Source organism: Apiospora aurea (genome assembly GCF_038362705.1).
Source record: "Apiospora aurea strain CBS 24483 chromosome Unknown utg000008l_segment0_segment0, whole genome shotgun sequence".
In the NCBI taxonomy this organism is placed as follows: Eukaryota; Fungi; Ascomycota; class Sordariomycetes; order Amphisphaeriales; family Apiosporaceae; genus Apiospora; species Apiospora aurea.
In genome coordinates this window covers 5,093,093-5,111,065 of record NW_027117395.1, presented here as the reverse complement: position 1 = coordinate 5,111,065, position 17,973 = coordinate 5,093,093, and the positions used below count along the sequence as shown (strand labels likewise).

Sequence of the window (17,973 nt, the reverse complement as noted above, 5' to 3'; positions counted from 1 at the left end):
CTTTCAGTCCGCGTCCCGACATCCTTCATGATGTCATATGTTCTACCATCCGAGGACCCCAATTGAAGATGTCGACGATATGGTTGCGTTTGAATATACAGGTCGAAAGAGGTTTAGTTGGCATCGGGTTGGCTGATGATGTACTCCACGGCCTTGTCCACTGTTTGGAGGGGTATATCATATTAGCCACCCTGCATGTCCCGAAGAGGCTGAGCCATAACCCAGAAGATAGATGGGGACTTACCGCTGTGGATGGCATCGGCCTCCTTGTCGGGGATCTCGATGCTGAACTCCTCCTCTATCGCCATGACAACCTCGACGGTATCCAAGCTGTCCAGACCCAGGTCGTTTGAGAAGTGGGCAGTGGGCTTGATCTGTACGTAATCGTGTCAGTCCGGCAGTTCTTCAGGTACAAAACTGCTCCTCCAGTTGGATCCCCCTGATAGCCAGAATCGTTTCATTCCGCCTCCCGCCTCGGTTATCCCAATTCTCCGGACCCAATGGGGATCTTGTAGATTGGCACGTACGTTGCTAGGGTCGTTGACCTTGTCGAAGCCCGACAGGATGCCCATGATGCGGCCCTCGACCTCCTCCTTCTTCAGGCCGGCGGCGGCAGAGTACATGCGCACCGTCTTGAAGGCGGCGACTCGCGACGTGGGGGCGGCGGCGAGGACTCTGGAGACGGGAGCGCGGGCGACGGGGCGCGCAGCAGCGCGGGCGGCCACGGCGGCAGTGCGGATCAGAGCAGTGCGGAACATCTTGGCGGTTGTTTCGATTTGCCGGAGAGAGACGAGCTCAATTGAGGAGAGAAGGAGCGTGGTTGCGGAGAGGTGAGGTCGGACGTGTGGTTGGGGGTGGCACGGATTCGTTGGATGCTCGGATTATGGAGAGTGGGAATGGACGCTTCAAATGAAAGTCATGATAAATTTCTCGTCACCAGCAGAGAGAGCAACTCCAGCCAGCTGTCGGAGCTTAGCGCAGACTGGATACCCCGAGCCGAGCTCGGACCAACCACTCTTGTACTGTGGCTTGACTCTGAGAGCCTGGCAATCCAACTGTCGCGAGTTGGAAAGCGGCAATTGAGCCATATTCACGTGACTTTCCCCAGAGCTTTCTCTGTAGCCGCGGAATTTCTTGAGAATCCGTCACGGCGTCACCACCATGCCGAATCGCCACTCGAGTCTCCAATTAGACGCTATCAATAGTCAGAGAAGATGTCGCTCCATTTACAATGAGTTGGACGTGAACCAATGGCTGGAATCAATATCTGCGAGTACAATCGCATGCTCCCAGCGTAATATGTGACGATTTCAAATACTTCATGGAATACACTGCCTTAGACGCCCGGTATGGGAGCTTCACAAATGAGATGGTGCTTTTGCTCTTGTTAATATGTACAAGCCGGTATATCAATGCATGCCCCTCCATCCGAACTCCACTCTGCCTCCATTGCGGGTTTATCGGTAAGGAGAGTCGGCCTTGATGATAGCCGCCAGCTCCGGCTCCCACTTGTCTCCGTTGGCCAGGAGCTTCTCCTTGTTGTACAGCAGCTCCTCGCGGGTCTCTGTGGCGTACTCGGCGTTGGGCGACTCGACAATGGCATCGACGGGGCAGGATTCCTGGCAGAAACCGCAGTAGATGCACTTGGTCATGTCGATATCGTAACGCGTCGTCCTTCGAGAGCCGTCAGCTCGCTCCTCGGCCTCGATCGTGATGGCCTGGGCAGGGCAGATCTGTAATCCCGTGTCAATAACTGTCCGTTGTGGTGGTAGCCAATCCGTAGTATAAACATACAGCTTCGCAAAGCTTGCAGGCAATGCAGCGCTCCTCGCCGGAGGGGTATCGTCGCAGCGCGTGCTCGCCACGGAACCGAGGGGAGATTGGGCCCTTCTCGAAAGGGTAGAAGATAGTGTAGCTGCATCAATTCCATCAGTCCAGCGTCCCCCAATTGACAGACTCCAAAGCGCGGGCCGGAACGTACGGTGGGCGGAAGAACTGCTCCATCAGGACATACATGCCCCGGAACATCTCGGTCATCAAGAAGACACGTCCGGCGCGGTCGAGGGTGCTCTCCTTCTCTTCGTCCCAGGGGGTGGTGCGCTTCTGGCGGAAGCCCGACGAGGTGGTGCCGGCGGGCGTGGCGTAGGAGCGCTGAGCGACAATTCTGGCCACCATGGCCGTCTGCTGGGGGCGGCGCAACAAAGCCTGCCGCGACAGCATGGCCGCGGTGCTGGCGGTCGATCTCGTGAGCCCTTGCATGATTGCGCCGATTCGCAATGGCAGTGGGGGCTGGGCGATTGAGGAGGGGGGTGGAGGGGAGAGGGTGGTCGTCGTCGGTCCTGCTGGGAAATTTGGGCAGTCAATTGGCAAATCCAAGGAGCTTTGAGGTCATGATGGCTTTCGGGTCTTCGGGAGTGGACCACCGATTACAAAAGAGCCACTGTGACTGGTCGGAGCACCATAGGTGGGGCCTTCGTTGCTCTAGAGTGTGGCTGACACTTGTGGCTGCAGTCATCCATCGCCTTCAAGTTCCTTGACCAGAATTATTGCAATCGTACGACTTCAATATCTCCAATGCGATATCTAATTTAAAAGGCCTGGCACTGGCGATTCTAGTACCATGGTTCTAACTCATTCCCAAAACTGGCCATACGGACAAGATAGCACGGCAAAGCGTATATGGGGTTGAGTGATGGGAAACATACACAGATGCTCAGAATCCTTGGTCGCCAGGCTTGACGGCTTTCTAGGTGTAAATGCATCTTCGCGCAGCCCATAAATCCTTGCTCACGAGAATGAGCACAGTACTACCGCGCAGCTCTTGGCTGGATTTGCCCCCAATCGAAAGAAGCGACCCCATAACCTTGGAAATCCGTTCGCGACCATGTTTGCAAGACTTTGAGCCCCCTTCCCCCTCTCACCTTCGACGCTCATGGACTTAGGTCGCTACCACTTGAATAGAAGCCTTTTCGATGGCTCGGATGAGATTTTCGGAACACCCTGTGGCCGGAAAAAGTGTGATAGCTATACACGTCGAGGCTTCAGTCTTGACATCCAAGATGTAACCGGAGCATCCTTACCAGCGTGTATTCAAGCGAAGCAACCGCTGGCATAAACGCCCAGAGAAACCCGATGCGTCGCTGGAATTAGTGTGATGATGATGCCGCCACCCCCTATACTGCCCAACCTCACCCGAAATGGTTTCTCGGAACTGATGGAGTTCAACGGGCTTGACCCTGGTTGCGTTCGCAGCCTCTAGGCGAACTGGCTTTCATTGCACTATCGGCGAAGATGGGCGCCACATCTCCTCTTCAAACACGCGTACACTTTGGCATGGAGATTCGTTACGAGAACCATGCAGACAAGGGCGCTTCTCGCGCCGGGGTTGATTGGATACCAAACCAAAACGACCAGTTTCATCCCTGATGGCATTTTCGACATCCCGGGGCTCTTGGAGAGCCATCTCTACCACCCGTTGTCTTTAGCTCTGCTTGCTCTCATTGACCTTCACCATTACTGTAATCGAATCCATTCTCAATACCGGCCCAGCCTGGCGGATGTTGATAGTAAAACAGGCTTCTTGGGTCGATGGACAGTGCACAAGAAACGAAACAGAACAATCCGCTATGAACATATGCACAACGCAGCCATAGATATCGCTCGGATCACGGCCATGTGCACCAACATCGACAAGATCATTGTTACCGCCGCGTCCCTGGCGGCAATCTTCGACCTCCAACACGAGTACCATTTCGCGCCACTCAATATTCCAGCTTACATATGTCCCGAAAGGGTCATGGATAGGCATCGCCGTATTGCCACGTCGTGTCAAGGAGCGAGTATCATCAAAAGCTATTTGGATCTCACTTCACTCAATACAGACGAAAGCAAGAACGAGCAAAAGCCCAGAGCGATATCGCTTTAAGTACTAAGGTTTCATTCGCCAAAAATGAGCGTGGAAATAACAACGAGTTAGATACCCAAGGCAATCAACCGTTCTGCGAAGACTATGGCTCCAGACAACCGGAGAGATACCGTGGTTATGAAGGGCATTGGCTACTTGACTTTGCTCTTCTTGCCCATCACTTTCTTCTCGACGCTCTTTTTCATGTCATCACCTTTTCATGTCATCACTTTTCCATGTCATCATTGGGCGGACCGGGGCTTGTCTCGGAAAGGATCTGGGTTTTTTGGGCGTGCACCATTCGCACAACCATCATTGTATGGGTGATTTTCGACTGATTTAGCAACCACTATGTACGGAACTTTTAGACGTATACCATCTCATTGAGGAGAATAGGCAGTCATGTTCATGGAGAAACTCATGTCGTCAACGTACAACCTGCCAGTGTCTTCGCAGATCACATCTGATACCGAATCTCTGTAGGAAGGAAAAGAAATAGGGGAAATCGTCCTGTGTGGTTCTTTCGTTCGTGCCGTCCTTACCTGGTACCTGAGCTATGGAGCAGACACGAATGTTGCTGTGAAGTGCAGATGGACTTAAAGAATACAGGCTTTCATTCAGATGTGGCCGGCAAAGTTTGGGTGAAATAATGTGCACATCCGGCAGTGGAGAGCTCCTAGTATTAACAATGGCTTGATATTGAGGTTGGCTTACAGCCTTCCTAGTCCCTTGGAGAACGTCCCTATGCCATGAAATACCCCTGAAAGACAACTCCAGGGAGAGAGGAAAGCTAAAGTGCAGGGTAATAGTAAAATGTAAAAGCAAAAAGAAGCCCCGAAGGACAACCTTCCTAAATCAAATGCACCAGCCGCGAATCGAACGCGAGTTCCATCGAGAATATCGACGAGTTTTGCCACTAAACTACTAATGTCTTGAGCAGTCATGGTTGTGCCGGGAATGAAGAAACTGATCATTAAAACAGTATATACTACGTAGGGCCCTTACCGCTCTTGCCTTGCCGCAATGAAAATCAGACGATCAGCCTTGAGATACCGATGGTCGAATTTGCGAGCATGTCTAAGGATGGCTGTAACGGTACAAAAGATATCCCGGCCGGAATAATGGACATGACCGACAGGCATAGATACTTCTTCATTGGCATAAAGGCAGTAGCCAGTGTTCTAGCAAAGGTTGTCACCTGACGTAGAGTTGCCTGAAGCAGGGTCTCATCTTCAGCAAACAGTCCACGGCGTCGATGACCAGAAGGCCATCATGGTAGCACAAGAGCCGTTTTATAATCAGGATATGGCACTGCGTTGGGTTTTTGCCTTGCTCAGGAGATCCTGAGCTGGTGACGGGTCGTATGAGCTAGAGCGGGGGTGGAGGGGAAGGCAAGCCAACAACGAAGATTTTTATCAAGGAAACTGATCGTGAGTAGTGACAATGGGTTCCATAAACAAGGCTTGTTCCAGTACAGACTGTTTAAGACACCAAAAGGCGAAGGAAAAGGAAATAATAAGGGAACTATGCGTCCAATACGGTACTCTGATCTAGCAAGTACGGTGGATGTATATCCCCCTTGCGGTATGGGAGGAGAAAGCTGACAGTTGATATAGTCGCGTTGGTCATGTAAATTAGCCTGTATTGCATAGTCAGCTGGTCATGCCAAAGCAAACAGAGGACTTACGGCATTGGAGCATCAGGAATAATGCATGTCGGCGCGAAATCTGCTGCTGTGGAGCTGTGATTGCATGCATTATGCCAGTTCGTCAGGGGTTATGTGCCTACCAATGGGAGGTGTTACCACAGGTTTGGATCACCGCCGATCACGTTGCTAAAGCACGAAGATATACAAGGCTAATTACCGTTTCCATGGACGTGGGAGGCCCTAGCTAAAGTATGGAAATGCCCCCGAGGGTTTACAGTTAGCACGGCCTGTACGCTCCATCGCGAGACCAAGAACTACCATCATGACCAGCAAGGGGAGTTAGACTCGGCTCTGAAGGGCCTCGGAAGCGTAGAAAAGCTCGTTCTTGTTGAGTTGTTCGCTTCTGCTGACTTGATGTGGCATCAAATCAAAGTTGGAGAGGAGGAACGCCGGAAGGCCAACGGGATAATCCAGCGAGAGGTCGCCTCTGAAGTAAGACAAACCTTGTTCGAATGCTCTAGGACCGTGAATTGGCATAAACCAGGCAAGGCCGCAATCACACATGTATGCTACCAGAGGCGAGGAACTGCTGGGGTACCAGGTCAGACCCTGTTGGCCTGTCGCGGCAACAATCCAGTCGACGCGCAGCAAATGTCGGAGTCCAATCACAGCGGCAGGGAGAAACCGCACACATGACTTGGTTTGGACATACTACCCAGTCGGATGTTATTGAACGCCGTCTGGAAGATTCAGGAACACCCAGCTCTTACACGTAGCTTCATTTAAACGAGTGACAGTGGGGACATCATTGAGGTTCGCCATCCACCTGCCGAGATATTAGCACCGGCTATATCGTATTGTGAGGGCATGATAAAAAAAGGCGTCCCTGAGTAAACACAAGTATAAGTCGTGATTGAAGGGCGACATTGTACGTATACCCTTTTGATCACACTCTTCCAAGGGATAGACGGTTCTGAGGTCGGAGGAGACGCGATTAATTCCAAGTGTATGTATTTGCCAGCATGCATGGCTTCTATGCTTGAGTGTTGGTATGGCCAAGCTATGGGCAACGTGTGAACGAACGACCTGTATGCCACATCTGAACATGAACCTCTATTGACCTGGTTCGGGAGGGAGCAATAGCCAAAAGCAAAGCCACTTTTGCTGAAGCGATCGAGATTGGCCGTCAGCATGTGTGGAATGAGCCGTTGGCTTTTTTGTCCCGAGGTGGACACCAGTGGAGCGGCCGCCTCAGATCGAACGTTTCCATCCTTGCGCCATTGGGAAACCGGCGGCTAGCCACTGGACTTGCCGTCGGACACCCAAGCGGCACAGGCGTCGGCGACGGACGCAAAGGCGATAAGAGCGAGAGTCTGCGCGTGCGAGACATCTCGATAGACGAACAGGCGATCGATCAATCGTGTGCGAGTGACGTTTCGCTGTGCAGCGGGCGGGATACGAACCTTGTCGGATGATGTTGTTGTTGTTGTTGTTGTCCAGAAAACTCGGTGTGCTCACCGGGAAGGCAGGGCAGGCAGGGCCCCGGGAGTGGGGCCCCTTTTCAGCAGCTGACCTGGGGAAGACCGAGGTTCCGTCCAGCGCATTTACAGTTAATTTTGCGGCATCCCTGTTCGCTGTCGCCCATTCTAGCCATTGCCAGACTACAGGTGTTTTCTTTCCCACGCAATATGCGCAGGCATTCTCCGTTGCAATGGCCCCAGGTCCTTTGTGGTCGCCGACCGTTGCAATACAATGTACACCTGCCATATGGCGCTGTTGTCGGAGTTGCAGTTGCATCACCATGCAAAGTGTGCAGGAATGCTCATCAGGTAATCATCACGTTGATGAATCCGGGGGAACGCCGACGAGGAGCCGAGAGATCCTCACGTGTCTAGGGAATTTGTGAATAACAGCTCGGTGATATCGCGGTTGAACCAGTGTACTCGACTGTTTGCGCCGGGTAATTTTCATGATGTGACGTGAGAGCACGATTCGTGGGGGGTTGTGGATGGGCCAAAAGGTTGGTACAGAAGGTGCTGAGCGCCAACGTTGGAGAGAATCGTGCAATTGCGACGGGAAATACGGGCGGTTGCGGTGGTCAAGCCATAACCCACCCCCAATTCTCCAATTCTGTAGGTCATCAGGCTCCAGCAAGCCTTGTGCGGAGTAGCTACTCTGGGAAACACAAGATGGAGAAACGCGGGCTTTTTTTTCTTCTTCTTTTTCTTGTGTTCTGTGCGTCTGCCTTTTCCCTCTCCCAATTGCGGGCATCCCGCAATTCAACTTCCCCGCAGGCGTCGGCTTTTGTCCGAGTCAGAAGTGGATACGGGAGCGTGCGCACGTAGTCAGGCCCAAGATTAACTCATCTCAGCGCTTCAATGTTGCCCAGCAGCAGAAAGCAGGGCCATCCTGTGGTTTGAATCAGAGCTGCTCGCTCGGCAATCTAGGAACGAGTCATTGCCGAGAGCTCTGGTGTCTGGCGCCGCCTTCGATGCCGATGCCAATCCTCGTTAAGACCGTAATCCCGAAGCGCCCCTGGACAGCCAGACTTTCAGGCCTCGTGCCTTGCCATTCTCTCAATAAATAACGCGACCGTTCAAGCCAAGCCTCGCAAAGGGCCGATTAGACAGTGTGGGGGAGGCTGGGTAGGCCGGAAACCTGGTCTGCTTCCCCAGTTTCTGGCGCTGACCGCCCGCACCAACGTCATGAGACGGACCTTGGCCCTGCCACGGCGGGAAAACGTCGGGCGTCTTTGCTGCTCTCGGAAGACTCCTTCGAGCTCTCTCTGCGGAAAACAAGGCCCTTCCCGACAGCAGAACGTGGGAACCCGAGTCTTGGGGATGGAGGTGGAGCCCTCTGATGAAAAGTCTGGAGATGCTCGTGGGGAGAAAATATCCCTCGCGCTTTCCTCTCGCTATGCCGCTTCCGTCCCGCTTCCCCAAATCATGACATCCTGCCCGGCTCACTTGCAGGCCTCTATCCGACGAAACACCCAAGAGATCTACCGTCAAAGGGAAATCCTGCCATCTCTCGGGTCCAAGATTCACCCTGCATGAACCTTTGAATCTCTGCCATGGCTAGAGACAGTCCAATCATGCCCCAGCCATGATGGTGATACTTGCCCATCCCGAGCCTAGTTGGCTAGCTGGCAAATGGATTCATGGCCCTTACCACAATAGCATGATATCGTGGCTTGCTTGAATGTTTACCCCCGTGGGCCAATAGTCCGCACTGCATGGCACCCTTGGCAGCCCAGGCCTTGCACCTCCACATTCCACCCACAGAACACGGCGACACCTCGGTCCAGGGTGCTTGCCTGCGCCCCGGACAAACCCAACGTCTTCTTCTCGAAGCTGTTGTTCTTTCCATACAGGGCATGGGCTACTACACTGGTACGGGCGGTACTTTGCGACCACCGGCCCCGAGCCTTGAGCCTGCCTGCCCATCGATGTCATTCCCAGCGCGCCCAGAGTCTGAGTCCCGCTGATGACAATCTCCGGGGCCTTGCTGCTGCTGCTCCCCCCCCAATATGGGCACCCATGCCAAGCCGAGGACTTTGTGCTCCCCCGACTGTTCGTTCGTACCGACGGCATGTCGTGTGCGGGGTTCGATGAGGAAATGACCTCGACAGAACCGGAAGCATCCCGACATGTAGTCAAGTAGACTAAGTGACCGCTGCCCGGGTGCTGGTCAGCTTGACTTGCCGCGTATAAAAGCCCGACGCCCTCCCCCCTCGGATCACAAGAAGAAGAAGGACAGCCTCATAGCCAGCGCCAGTGCCAATCATCAACTCACCATGGCTTCTCCCAGGATCCTGCTCTTGTCAGCTCTCGCAGCCGTCGCGCCTGCCGCCAATGCCCAAAACTTTGGCGGTGGTGCCCGTGGTGCTGACGACTTCACCTACGTCCAGCCCTTGAACACCACCATCCTCAGTGCTTATGGACACTCCCCCGCGGTGTATCCTTCTCGTACGTATAGCCCTAAAGTCCCATTGCCGATGAGCACCAGCTAACCTCACCACAGCCAAGATCAGTGGAAACGGTGGCTGGAAGGATGCCATGGCCAAGGCCCAGGACTTCGTTTCCCAACTGACTCCTGAGGAAAAGGCCGACATGGTCACCGGTGCCGCCGGCCCTTGTGTCGGCAACATCAAGCGCATTGAACGTCTCGGCTTCAATGGTCTGTGTCTTCAGGACGGTCCCCTGTCCATCCGTGTCGCCGACTACGCCAGCGTCTTCTCCGCCGGTGTCTCCGCTGCCGCTTCGTGGGACCGCAAGATCCTGTACGAGCGTGGTTTCGCTATGGGCGAGGAGTTCAAGGCCAAGGGTGCCCACGTTGCCCTCTCGTAAGTTGTTCCTCGTATGATGATCTATCTGCTATCTTCAGTCTTGCTGACTTTACCTTCCCCAGGCCTGTCTGCGGTCCCCTCGGCCGATCCGCCTACTCTGGCCGCAACTGGGAAGGCTTCGCCGCCGACCCCTACCTGACCGGTGTCGCCATGGAGGAGACCATCAAAGGCCACCAGGATGCTGGTGTCCAGGCCACCCCCAAGCACTTCATCGGCAACGAGCAGGAGACGCAGCGCAACCCCAAATTCGACGAGACCGGCACCAACGTCATCCAGGAGGCCGTCTCCTCCAACATTGACGACCGCACCATGCACGAGCTCTACCTGTGGCCCTTTGCCAACTCGGTCCGCGCCAAGGCCGCCTCCATCATGTGCTCGTACCAGCGCCTCAACGGCTCCTACGGCTGCGAGAACTCCAAGACCCTCAACGGCCTGCTCAAGGGCGAGCTCGGCTTCCAGGGCTACGTCATGTCCGACTGGGGCGCCGTCCACTCCGGCGTCGCCTCCATCGAGAGCGGCCTCGACATGAACATGCCCGGCGGCCTCGGCTCCTACGGCATGGATCCCACCCTCGGCTCCTTCTTCGGCGCCAACGTCACCACCGCCGTCAACAACGGCACCCTCGACGCCACCCGCCTCGACGACATGATTGTCCGCATCATGACCCCCTACTACCTCCTCGGCCAGGACAAGGACTTCCCCACCACCGACGCGTCCAGCGGCGCCTCAACACCTTCTTCAAGAAGAAGGACTGGAAGGCCGAGGACTGGAACATGACCGGCGAGAGCAGCCGCGATGTCCGCGGCAACCACGGCGACCTCATCCGCAAGCACGGCGCCGAGGCCACCGTCCTCCTCAAGAACGTCAACAAGGCCCTTCCTCTCAAGGCCCCCAAGTCCATCGCCGTATTCGGAAACGACGCCGGTGACATCACCGAGGGCTTCCTGAACCAGAAGGACTACGAGTTCGGCACCCTCGCCGCCGGCGGTGGCTCCGGTACCGGCCGCCTGACCTACATCATCACTCCTCTCGAGGCCGTCAAGGCCCGCGCCAAGAAGGACGGTGCCCTTGTGCAGCAGTGGTTGAACAACACCCTGATCGCCTCCAGCAACGTCACTGACCTGTGGAACCCTACTCCCCCTGAGGTCTGCATCGTCTTCCTCAAGACCTGGGCCGAGGAGGGCGCCGACCGCAAGCACCTGTCGGTCGACTGGGACGGTGAGGAGATCGTCGCCTCGGTAGCCAAGGACTGTGCCAACACCGTCGTCGTCACGCACTCGAGCGGCATCAACGTGCTGCCCTTCGCTGACCACCCCAACGTGACCGCCATCCTGGCCGCCCACTACCCCGGTCAGGAGTCGGGCAACTCCATCGCCGACATCCTCTACGGCGACGTCAACCCCTCGGGCCACCTGCCCTACACCATCGCCTTCAACGGCACCGACTACAACGCCCCGCCCACCACCCAGGTCAACACGACCGGCATCGACGACTGGCAGTCCTGGTTCGACGAGAAGCTCGAGATCGACTACCGCTACTTCGACGCCCACAACATCTCGGTCCGCTACGAGTTCGGTTTCGGCCTGTCGTACACCACCTTCGAGCTCGCCGACGTCAAGGTCGAGACCCTCGACAGCGCCATCACCACGACTCCCAAGGACGAGCCGATCCAGCCCGGTGGCAACCCGGCCCTCTGGGCGCCCCTCTACAACGTCACCGTCGAGGTGTCCAACACGGGCGACGTCGACGGCGCCGCCGTGCCCCAGCTGTACGTCAACTTCCCGGCCGCGACCACGCCCGCCGGCACCCCGCCCCAGCAGCTCCGCGGCTTCGACAAGGTGATGCTGAAGAAGGGCGAGAAGGCGACGGTCAGCTTCGAGCTCATGCGCCGCGACCTCAGCTACTGGGACGTCGTGTCGCAGGGCTGGGTCATCCCCGCCGGCGAGTTCACGCTGAGCGCTGGCTTGAGCAGCCGCGACTTCAAGGCTCAGGCCAAGGTTACGCCGATCAAGGCTTGAGAGAGTCTTCATAATGCCTGTTCCGGATGGAATGTAAAGATCATAACGCTTAATGCTTAGTAGTTTATTTATTACTGCCGCTTATTCAGGGTAGTTAATGTATATCATGAATCGAACGAGTCGAATCAATTGGAAACCTTCGAGTCGGGTGTCGTGACATGTCCCCCTTTCGTAGCAATTGTCCATTCCTCTAATCCAAGTGCGACCCGACCTAAATCAATACCAACAATGTCACATTGCGACTTTACGCCGCGTGTAACTCCAAGCGATTCCTGGTGGTTGAAGAGCTGTCTACATATGGTCCTTGAACATCGTGCGGTCGGTATGAACATTCGCCATTGCACAATTTGTAGCGATACGGGGGAGGCCCTGATTGAATTGGAAGGATTCGTCAAGAGCGGCCAACCAAACGCCGTGAAGGAAGCAAACCACGACCTACATGGGAAGAGAAAAACGCGGGAGAAAAGAGAACCCGAACAATGAGAGGCGCCCATTGCCATGCCCCAATTGAACCAATATCTAATCCATTTCACGGGGTCGATGCTGTCTTCGTCCCAAACATCGAGTGCCAAGTGCCAATGCGCTGCCAAGGCCAATGATGATGGCTGCGGTCAGAGGCGCGCGTTCGAAAAAGGGTCATGTCGTTCATTTCGAATCATCTTATCCTTCAGCTTCATCCCATCATTGGCACATGATTTACGGCTGAGAAGAACCGACGTTCCAGCCCAATTCAACCAACCCAATTCAATTCAACAAAGAGGCAGGACGCCTTTAAATTGGCCACCGAAAAGAAACTTTGCCCAGAGGGACAGCGAGCTGCGCCCGCCAAGTGTTCGGCTTGGCGGTGCGTTAGCCCATTGCTCGGCGCCCCCTGAACCTGAAATTCCTGTCGACTTCGCCCGCCTGCCAATTCGTCCAGACTCTTGAATACGTCCTCTCATCTCTGCAAAAGAAGGTTGAGGTCGTACACAAGCGGCTCGGCAGCGACCGTATTGACCAGACCGTCCGAAGATGTGAGATTGGTGCCGAGACACTAGCAGCTGCACCGCGCGGTACCGGACCCAATGCACCATGACACATGGCTTGCTGCATGGTGCCCCATCCGGCTCCCGAGTTGAGGGACAGGAGGGTATTCCTTGGCGGGTGTGTGATTGGCCGGCGATCCGTCCCAAGTGTCCCTCGTACTGCGAGCGCCCAGCGAACCCCAAGACTTTCACTCGTGCGGTGAATGGGCGAGCGTTCTTGCCTGACGAGCCAAGAGCCTTGGACGCCGAGTCTTGGGAAGTCTGGATGTTTGAGGCTATGCCAAACAACAAGAACATTGGCAAAGGAATAAGCCAAATGAGTTCCAACATGATGGGGGCGGACCGCCATCCTTCCGGGGGCTCTCTCTCCCATATTCTGGGCAGCAAGTGTCATACCTCTGTCGTTGAATCCCTTTATTTCGTTCTTTCTTGATCTCCAATCCATATTGAATCAATACACTGCCATCGCTACAGTTCTCCATGGTAATTCCCACAGTCGCTTGAGCATCCTCTCTTACATGATTTTCAACCACAGTACCGGCCAATAATATATCCTAATCAGGTGACCGACGTTGCTTGAAGCAATACTTGCTACTCGAAAAAGGCCATAATCAACACATAATAACAAGGAAATAAGGCGGAAAAGGGAGACAATCAAGCTGTTGGACATACAGTGGCTGGAGATCGGGATTTTATCTACACCACACGTACACACACATCGTTGCTTCCGCCAGTCGGGACGCACTAATACTATCAGAAAGAAAGAAAAAAAATGAGGTTACCAGGATGGACCGCCGCGGCAGGACTACTACTATCACTTCCCAGCGCTCTCGCTGCGTTGACAGCCCCGGACTTCACCAGCCTAGGTTGGTGCCCAACATAAGACTAAGAGACGGAAGTCCTCTGTACTAACCTCGAGTTCCAGACTCGATAAAAGATACGGCGGCAGAGGTGGCGAAAGACCTCCTCAGCTTTTACAAGGGCGAGGATCCGGGCTGGGTCTTTGCCATCGGCATCTTACCGGGTCCGCCACCGGATGGCGACTACTTCTGGTGGATCGGCGGTGCCATGTACGTACCATCTCGACTCTTGCCTTCTCATCTTGCAACGACACAACCCAACTAACGAACCCAATCCGTCGTCAGGTGGGGAGCGTTGCTCGACTACCGCCACCAAACGGGCGACACGCAGTACGACCGCATCATCACGCGGTCCCTGGTGGAGCAGAGCGGCGAGAACAAGGACTTCATGCCGGCCAACTGGACGGCCACCATGGGCAACGACGACCAGGGCTTCTGGGCCATGACGGCCATGCTCGCGGCCGAGACCAACTTTCCCCGCCGCCCGCCGAGGCCGGGCTCGACTGGCTCGCCCTGGTCCAGGCCGTCTTCAACGAGCAGACCATGCTGGAGCGCCGCGTCAACATCCCGGGAAACAATTGCGACGGCGGGCTGCGGTGGCAGGCGTTTAGCATCAACAACGGCTTCGATTATGTCAACACCATCTCGAACGGGATCTATTTCAACCTGGGGGCCCGGCTGGCGCGCTATACGGGCAACGATACGTATGCCGAGTACGCGGAGAAGACGTACGAGCTGCTGGAGCGGTTGAAGTATATCGACGAGGAGGGCAACGTCCACGACGGGGCTCATCTGCCCAAGGACTGCCTCGATGTCAACAAGCTGCAGTTCTCGTACAATGCCGCGGTCATGATCCAGGGCGCCGCCTACATGTACGACGTTGTAAGTCTGCTCATATTTTCTTTTCTTTTCTTTTTGCTATTTTTGGTTTCCTGTGATATGTTGCGATGCATACTTGCCCAAGTCCATCTAAATTCATCGTCACTCCCCCCCCCTTTTTCCTCGCTCCTTTAGAAGGCTCTACCGACTTACCTGATTTCCGTGTTATTACAGACAAACCAATCCCAAAAGTGGAAGGACCGCCTCGACCTCCTCGTCGACCGCTCCCTCGCCGTCTTCTTCCCCAACGGCGTCGCCTACGAGTACGCCTGCGAGGGCGTCGGCAGCTGCAACGTCGACATGCGCTCCTTCAAGGGCTACCTGCACCGCTGGGTCTCGCAGGCGACCGTGCTGGCGCCCCACCTGCGCGACCGGGTCATGGCCGTGTTCGAGGGCTCCGCGCGCGCCGCCGTCGCGGCCTGCGACCGGGGCGACAACGGCCAGCTGTGCGGGTTCGAGTGGGCCCGCGACGGCGGCGGGGCGCAGTCGCCGAAACAGACGAGCGCGGTGCACCAGATGAATGTGCTGGGCGCGCTGACGGGCTTGATGATGAAGGAGGCGAAAGTGCCCGTCACGAACGCGACGGGCGGGACGAGTAAGGGGGACGCGGACGGGGGAGCAGCTTGCCCAACCTGCGGCCGATGGCGGCGATCACCATGGGCGACCGGGTCGGGGCGGGGATCCTGACGTCGATTATCTTGGGGGGCTTCCTGGGCTCATGTGTCTGGATGAGTCTGAATTGAGCAAAGTACCAGCTAGCTGGGCTTCCTTCTGTTTTGGGGGGCCCTGGGCGAACAAAGCATGGCGTTAATCATTATCTGCAGTTTTTCTGTCCCAATGTCTACCTGAATTGATGTGACCTCAAATCACCAATTTTCAAATCGTGAAACTTGTGCACACCCCTTTCCGATTAGGGATATCGCGAGTAGATGCTGCAACCATGGATCGCATTGCAATATCCGGTTTACGCCAGAGTCGCGTCCATCAATGATCATGTAGTTTCGTCCCGTGAAAAATGGTTCACTGTCCTCCGGCCTCGGCCGCTCTTGCTGGATCTGAAAAAAAGGAGGCCGAGACACCAATATTTGATTGGTCTACATGAAATCTCCGTCCAGTGGTGTCGTAATCTACGCAAGCCACCTTTGGGCCTCACCGTGCCCCAGCAGCCGCCCTTTCCGATAGGGCTCAAGCAAGGATTGGCCCGTGTAACGAACCCTCTTGCCTTTTGCGTCCCGCTTCCGATGGGAAAGATTCCCGTGACCCCGGATTTCAGATGAGCTGCTGCTGTCGCTACCCGCCTCATTGCCGATGGTGTGGGGAATGCTGAACGGCGGGCCGGAGCAGCGATGCAAGGGGGGGGACACCGATGTTGATCTATCAATATGGATGTTTATTAATCATACTGGTGTAAGAGATCCCGCTATAAGGGAATCCTCATGATTGCTACCGAATAATGACCAGTCTCAAGTGACGGAGGAAGGAAAGCAATAAAGAAATATCCCACCTCTATCTACTGTGTGGTATAGAAAATAGAAACTACTTCAAAGTAAAATGGGCAATTCTACCTAGACTATACCTATTGCTGATATATTCGCATTACAACGAGTAGATTGTAAGGAATAATACGTAATGTCCGCTCAGAAGGTGTCATCATATATGAATTTACGCAAAATTTGTGAATTGGGAATACCAATTCTCTCTTGTCAAGTCCAGACTAACAGGGCTGACCAGTCCAGGTGAGAGGCAGCCAAGCAGGGGATGTGCCTTTATGAGTGACTACTTAGCAGCCAGTATGGCTTCCATTTGTGAGCTGCGTATTCGAATAGTAGTCTGTTGGCCTTCATGTGCGTCACCCTTTCCTACCGGCACCATTTGGTGGGTAGGAAGGGGGGCCATGAGACTAGACGAAACTTATGTTGTACCACTGCTGTCTGGACTGGATGACATATTGTAGTCTAACATCAGAAACTGATATTCATTGACATTGTATCCAGGGAAAAGGGTAGCCTGGGCGCAGTTGAGAGCACAATCGTCACCGATGAACGTTGGCAGAAAGGTACTGGAAAAGACATCGCCCCAACACCTCAGTATGGGCGCTATAGCGATATACATCACTCGAGCCATCCAAGCAAACGGGCTCACCAGCCGCGCGTCTAATTTGGACAGCCACCCTTTGCCCACAAACTCCGCCGCCAGAGCCGTCAAAAATCTTGATCGTCCACTGACACCATACCCTACTGACAACCAGAAGCCATCAAAAGGGGGGGCACATATCACCAAACCACACAGCAGCTCAAAAAGCGCGCGATCGGCCAAAAGGTCCAACGAAGTAATCAGCATTATCAATCAGTGTTTGCTACGAAATGCGCCCCCTCATATCACCTTTGCGGCCACATGACCTTCATATATGCCCCCATCAGGTTTCATGTGACATGTACAGAAGAAAGAGAGAGAGAGAGAGAGGCAAGGCAGCTGCACATGTATGAACGGGGCAGCAGCAGCAGTCTTTCCGCCCCAAACCATCCAGAGAAGACAGATCCACCGAACCAAGGGAGAGACCGAGACCGGGAGGGAAACAAACAGAGAGAGAGAGGGAGAGACATGCAGCAGCTGCTGCTGCGTGAGAGTATGCGTATGTACGATTGTGGCTGAGAATGTGGGGGAATACACAAAGGGGTGGGGTGAATGCATCATGAGACCTTGATTACTTACACACCCCTTGGGAGCTCGAAAGATGGTGTGCAGGAAATATATGTAGGCAAGACAAGTATGTAGGTTGACAGGCGGGCGGGCTCCCATTTACAAATAAGGATGCGAAGAAAAAAAAAAAAAAGACCGTTGCTGTCGTGCAGCTTTATGACAAAGACACCTCAAGTTTGCACTCCCCAGCACGGGTACATTTCGCGTATAATATCTAAATCATCACCACAGTCATGTACCTAGTATTGCCATGTCGAACAATAAGCAGGAAAAGGGGATCGGAAACTTGTTTCGCGCAGTCACGAGACGGGGGACGCGTATGACATGAAAGCACCCAGACTAGACTCACCGCAGATCCCTTGTTAATTATGCCGGCCGGCCATTCCGTGTTTTCATGTTGTGTCTTTGTCGCCGCCGCGGAGGAAGATCATGTCTCGTAGTTTTCTGTATGCTAGACTATCCCACAGGGATTAGGATAGCTTGCTCGCCACATGACATGCGTCGATGACCAGATATCGTGGAGAGAGAAGAGGGGGCGAAAGGCATCAACATTCGAGATGGGGCCTAGCCCGTGGGTAAAGCCGTGGTTGT

General features: G+C 54.7%; 5 protein-coding genes across 5 annotated transcripts; 3 read left to right on the top strand and 2 right to left on the bottom strand.

The window, feature by feature from the left end:
- Positions 1–113: 113 nt before the first annotated feature.
- PG986_013037 (acyl carrier protein) lies at positions 114–758 on the bottom strand (the record flags this gene model as incomplete). Its single annotated transcript, XM_066849259.1, has 3 exons — positions 114–160; positions 245–374; positions 528–758. 3 exons carry the CDS (start codon positions 756–758, stop codon positions 114–116), a joined length of 408 nt encoding a protein of 135 aa, XP_066695955.1.
- A 699-nt stretch (positions 759–1,457) lies between these two features.
- PG986_013036 (nadh-ubiquinone oxidoreductase 23 kda subunit protein) lies at positions 1,458–2,259 on the bottom strand (the record flags this gene model as incomplete). The annotated part of the gene is made up of 3 exons (XM_066849258.1): positions 1,458–1,733; positions 1,795–1,915; positions 1,982–2,259. 3 exons carry the CDS (start codon positions 2,257–2,259, stop codon positions 1,458–1,460), a joined length of 675 nt encoding a protein of 224 aa, XP_066695954.1.
- A 1,096-nt stretch (positions 2,260–3,355) lies between these two features.
- Positions 3,356–3,925, top strand: PG986_013035 (uncharacterized protein; the record flags this gene model as incomplete). The annotated part of the gene is made up of 1 exon (XM_066849257.1): positions 3,356–3,925. One exon carries the CDS (start codon positions 3,356–3,358, stop codon positions 3,923–3,925), a length of 570 nt encoding a protein of 189 aa, XP_066695953.1.
- Positions 3,926–9,348: 5,423 nt separating this feature from the next.
- PG986_013034 (beta-glucosidase-related glycosidase) lies at positions 9,349–11,918 on the top strand (the record flags this gene model as incomplete). The annotated part of the gene is made up of 4 exons (XM_066849256.1): positions 9,349–9,520; positions 9,576–9,897; positions 9,963–10,551; positions 10,620–11,918. The coding sequence occupies 4 exons, from the start codon at positions 9,349–9,351 to the stop codon at positions 11,916–11,918; spliced, it is 2,382 nt and encodes a 793-aa protein (XP_066695952.1).
- Positions 11,919–13,715: 1,797 nt separating this feature from the next.
- On the top strand, positions 13,716–15,369 carry PG986_013033 (mannan endo-1-6-alpha-mannosidase DCW1-like protein; the record flags this gene model as incomplete). Its single annotated transcript, XM_066849255.1, has 5 exons — positions 13,716–13,809; positions 13,869–14,013; positions 14,089–14,319; positions 14,415–14,685; positions 14,857–15,369. 5 exons carry the CDS (start codon positions 13,716–13,718, stop codon positions 15,367–15,369), a joined length of 1,254 nt encoding a protein of 417 aa, XP_066695951.1.
- Positions 15,370–17,973: the final 2,604 nt, after the last annotated feature.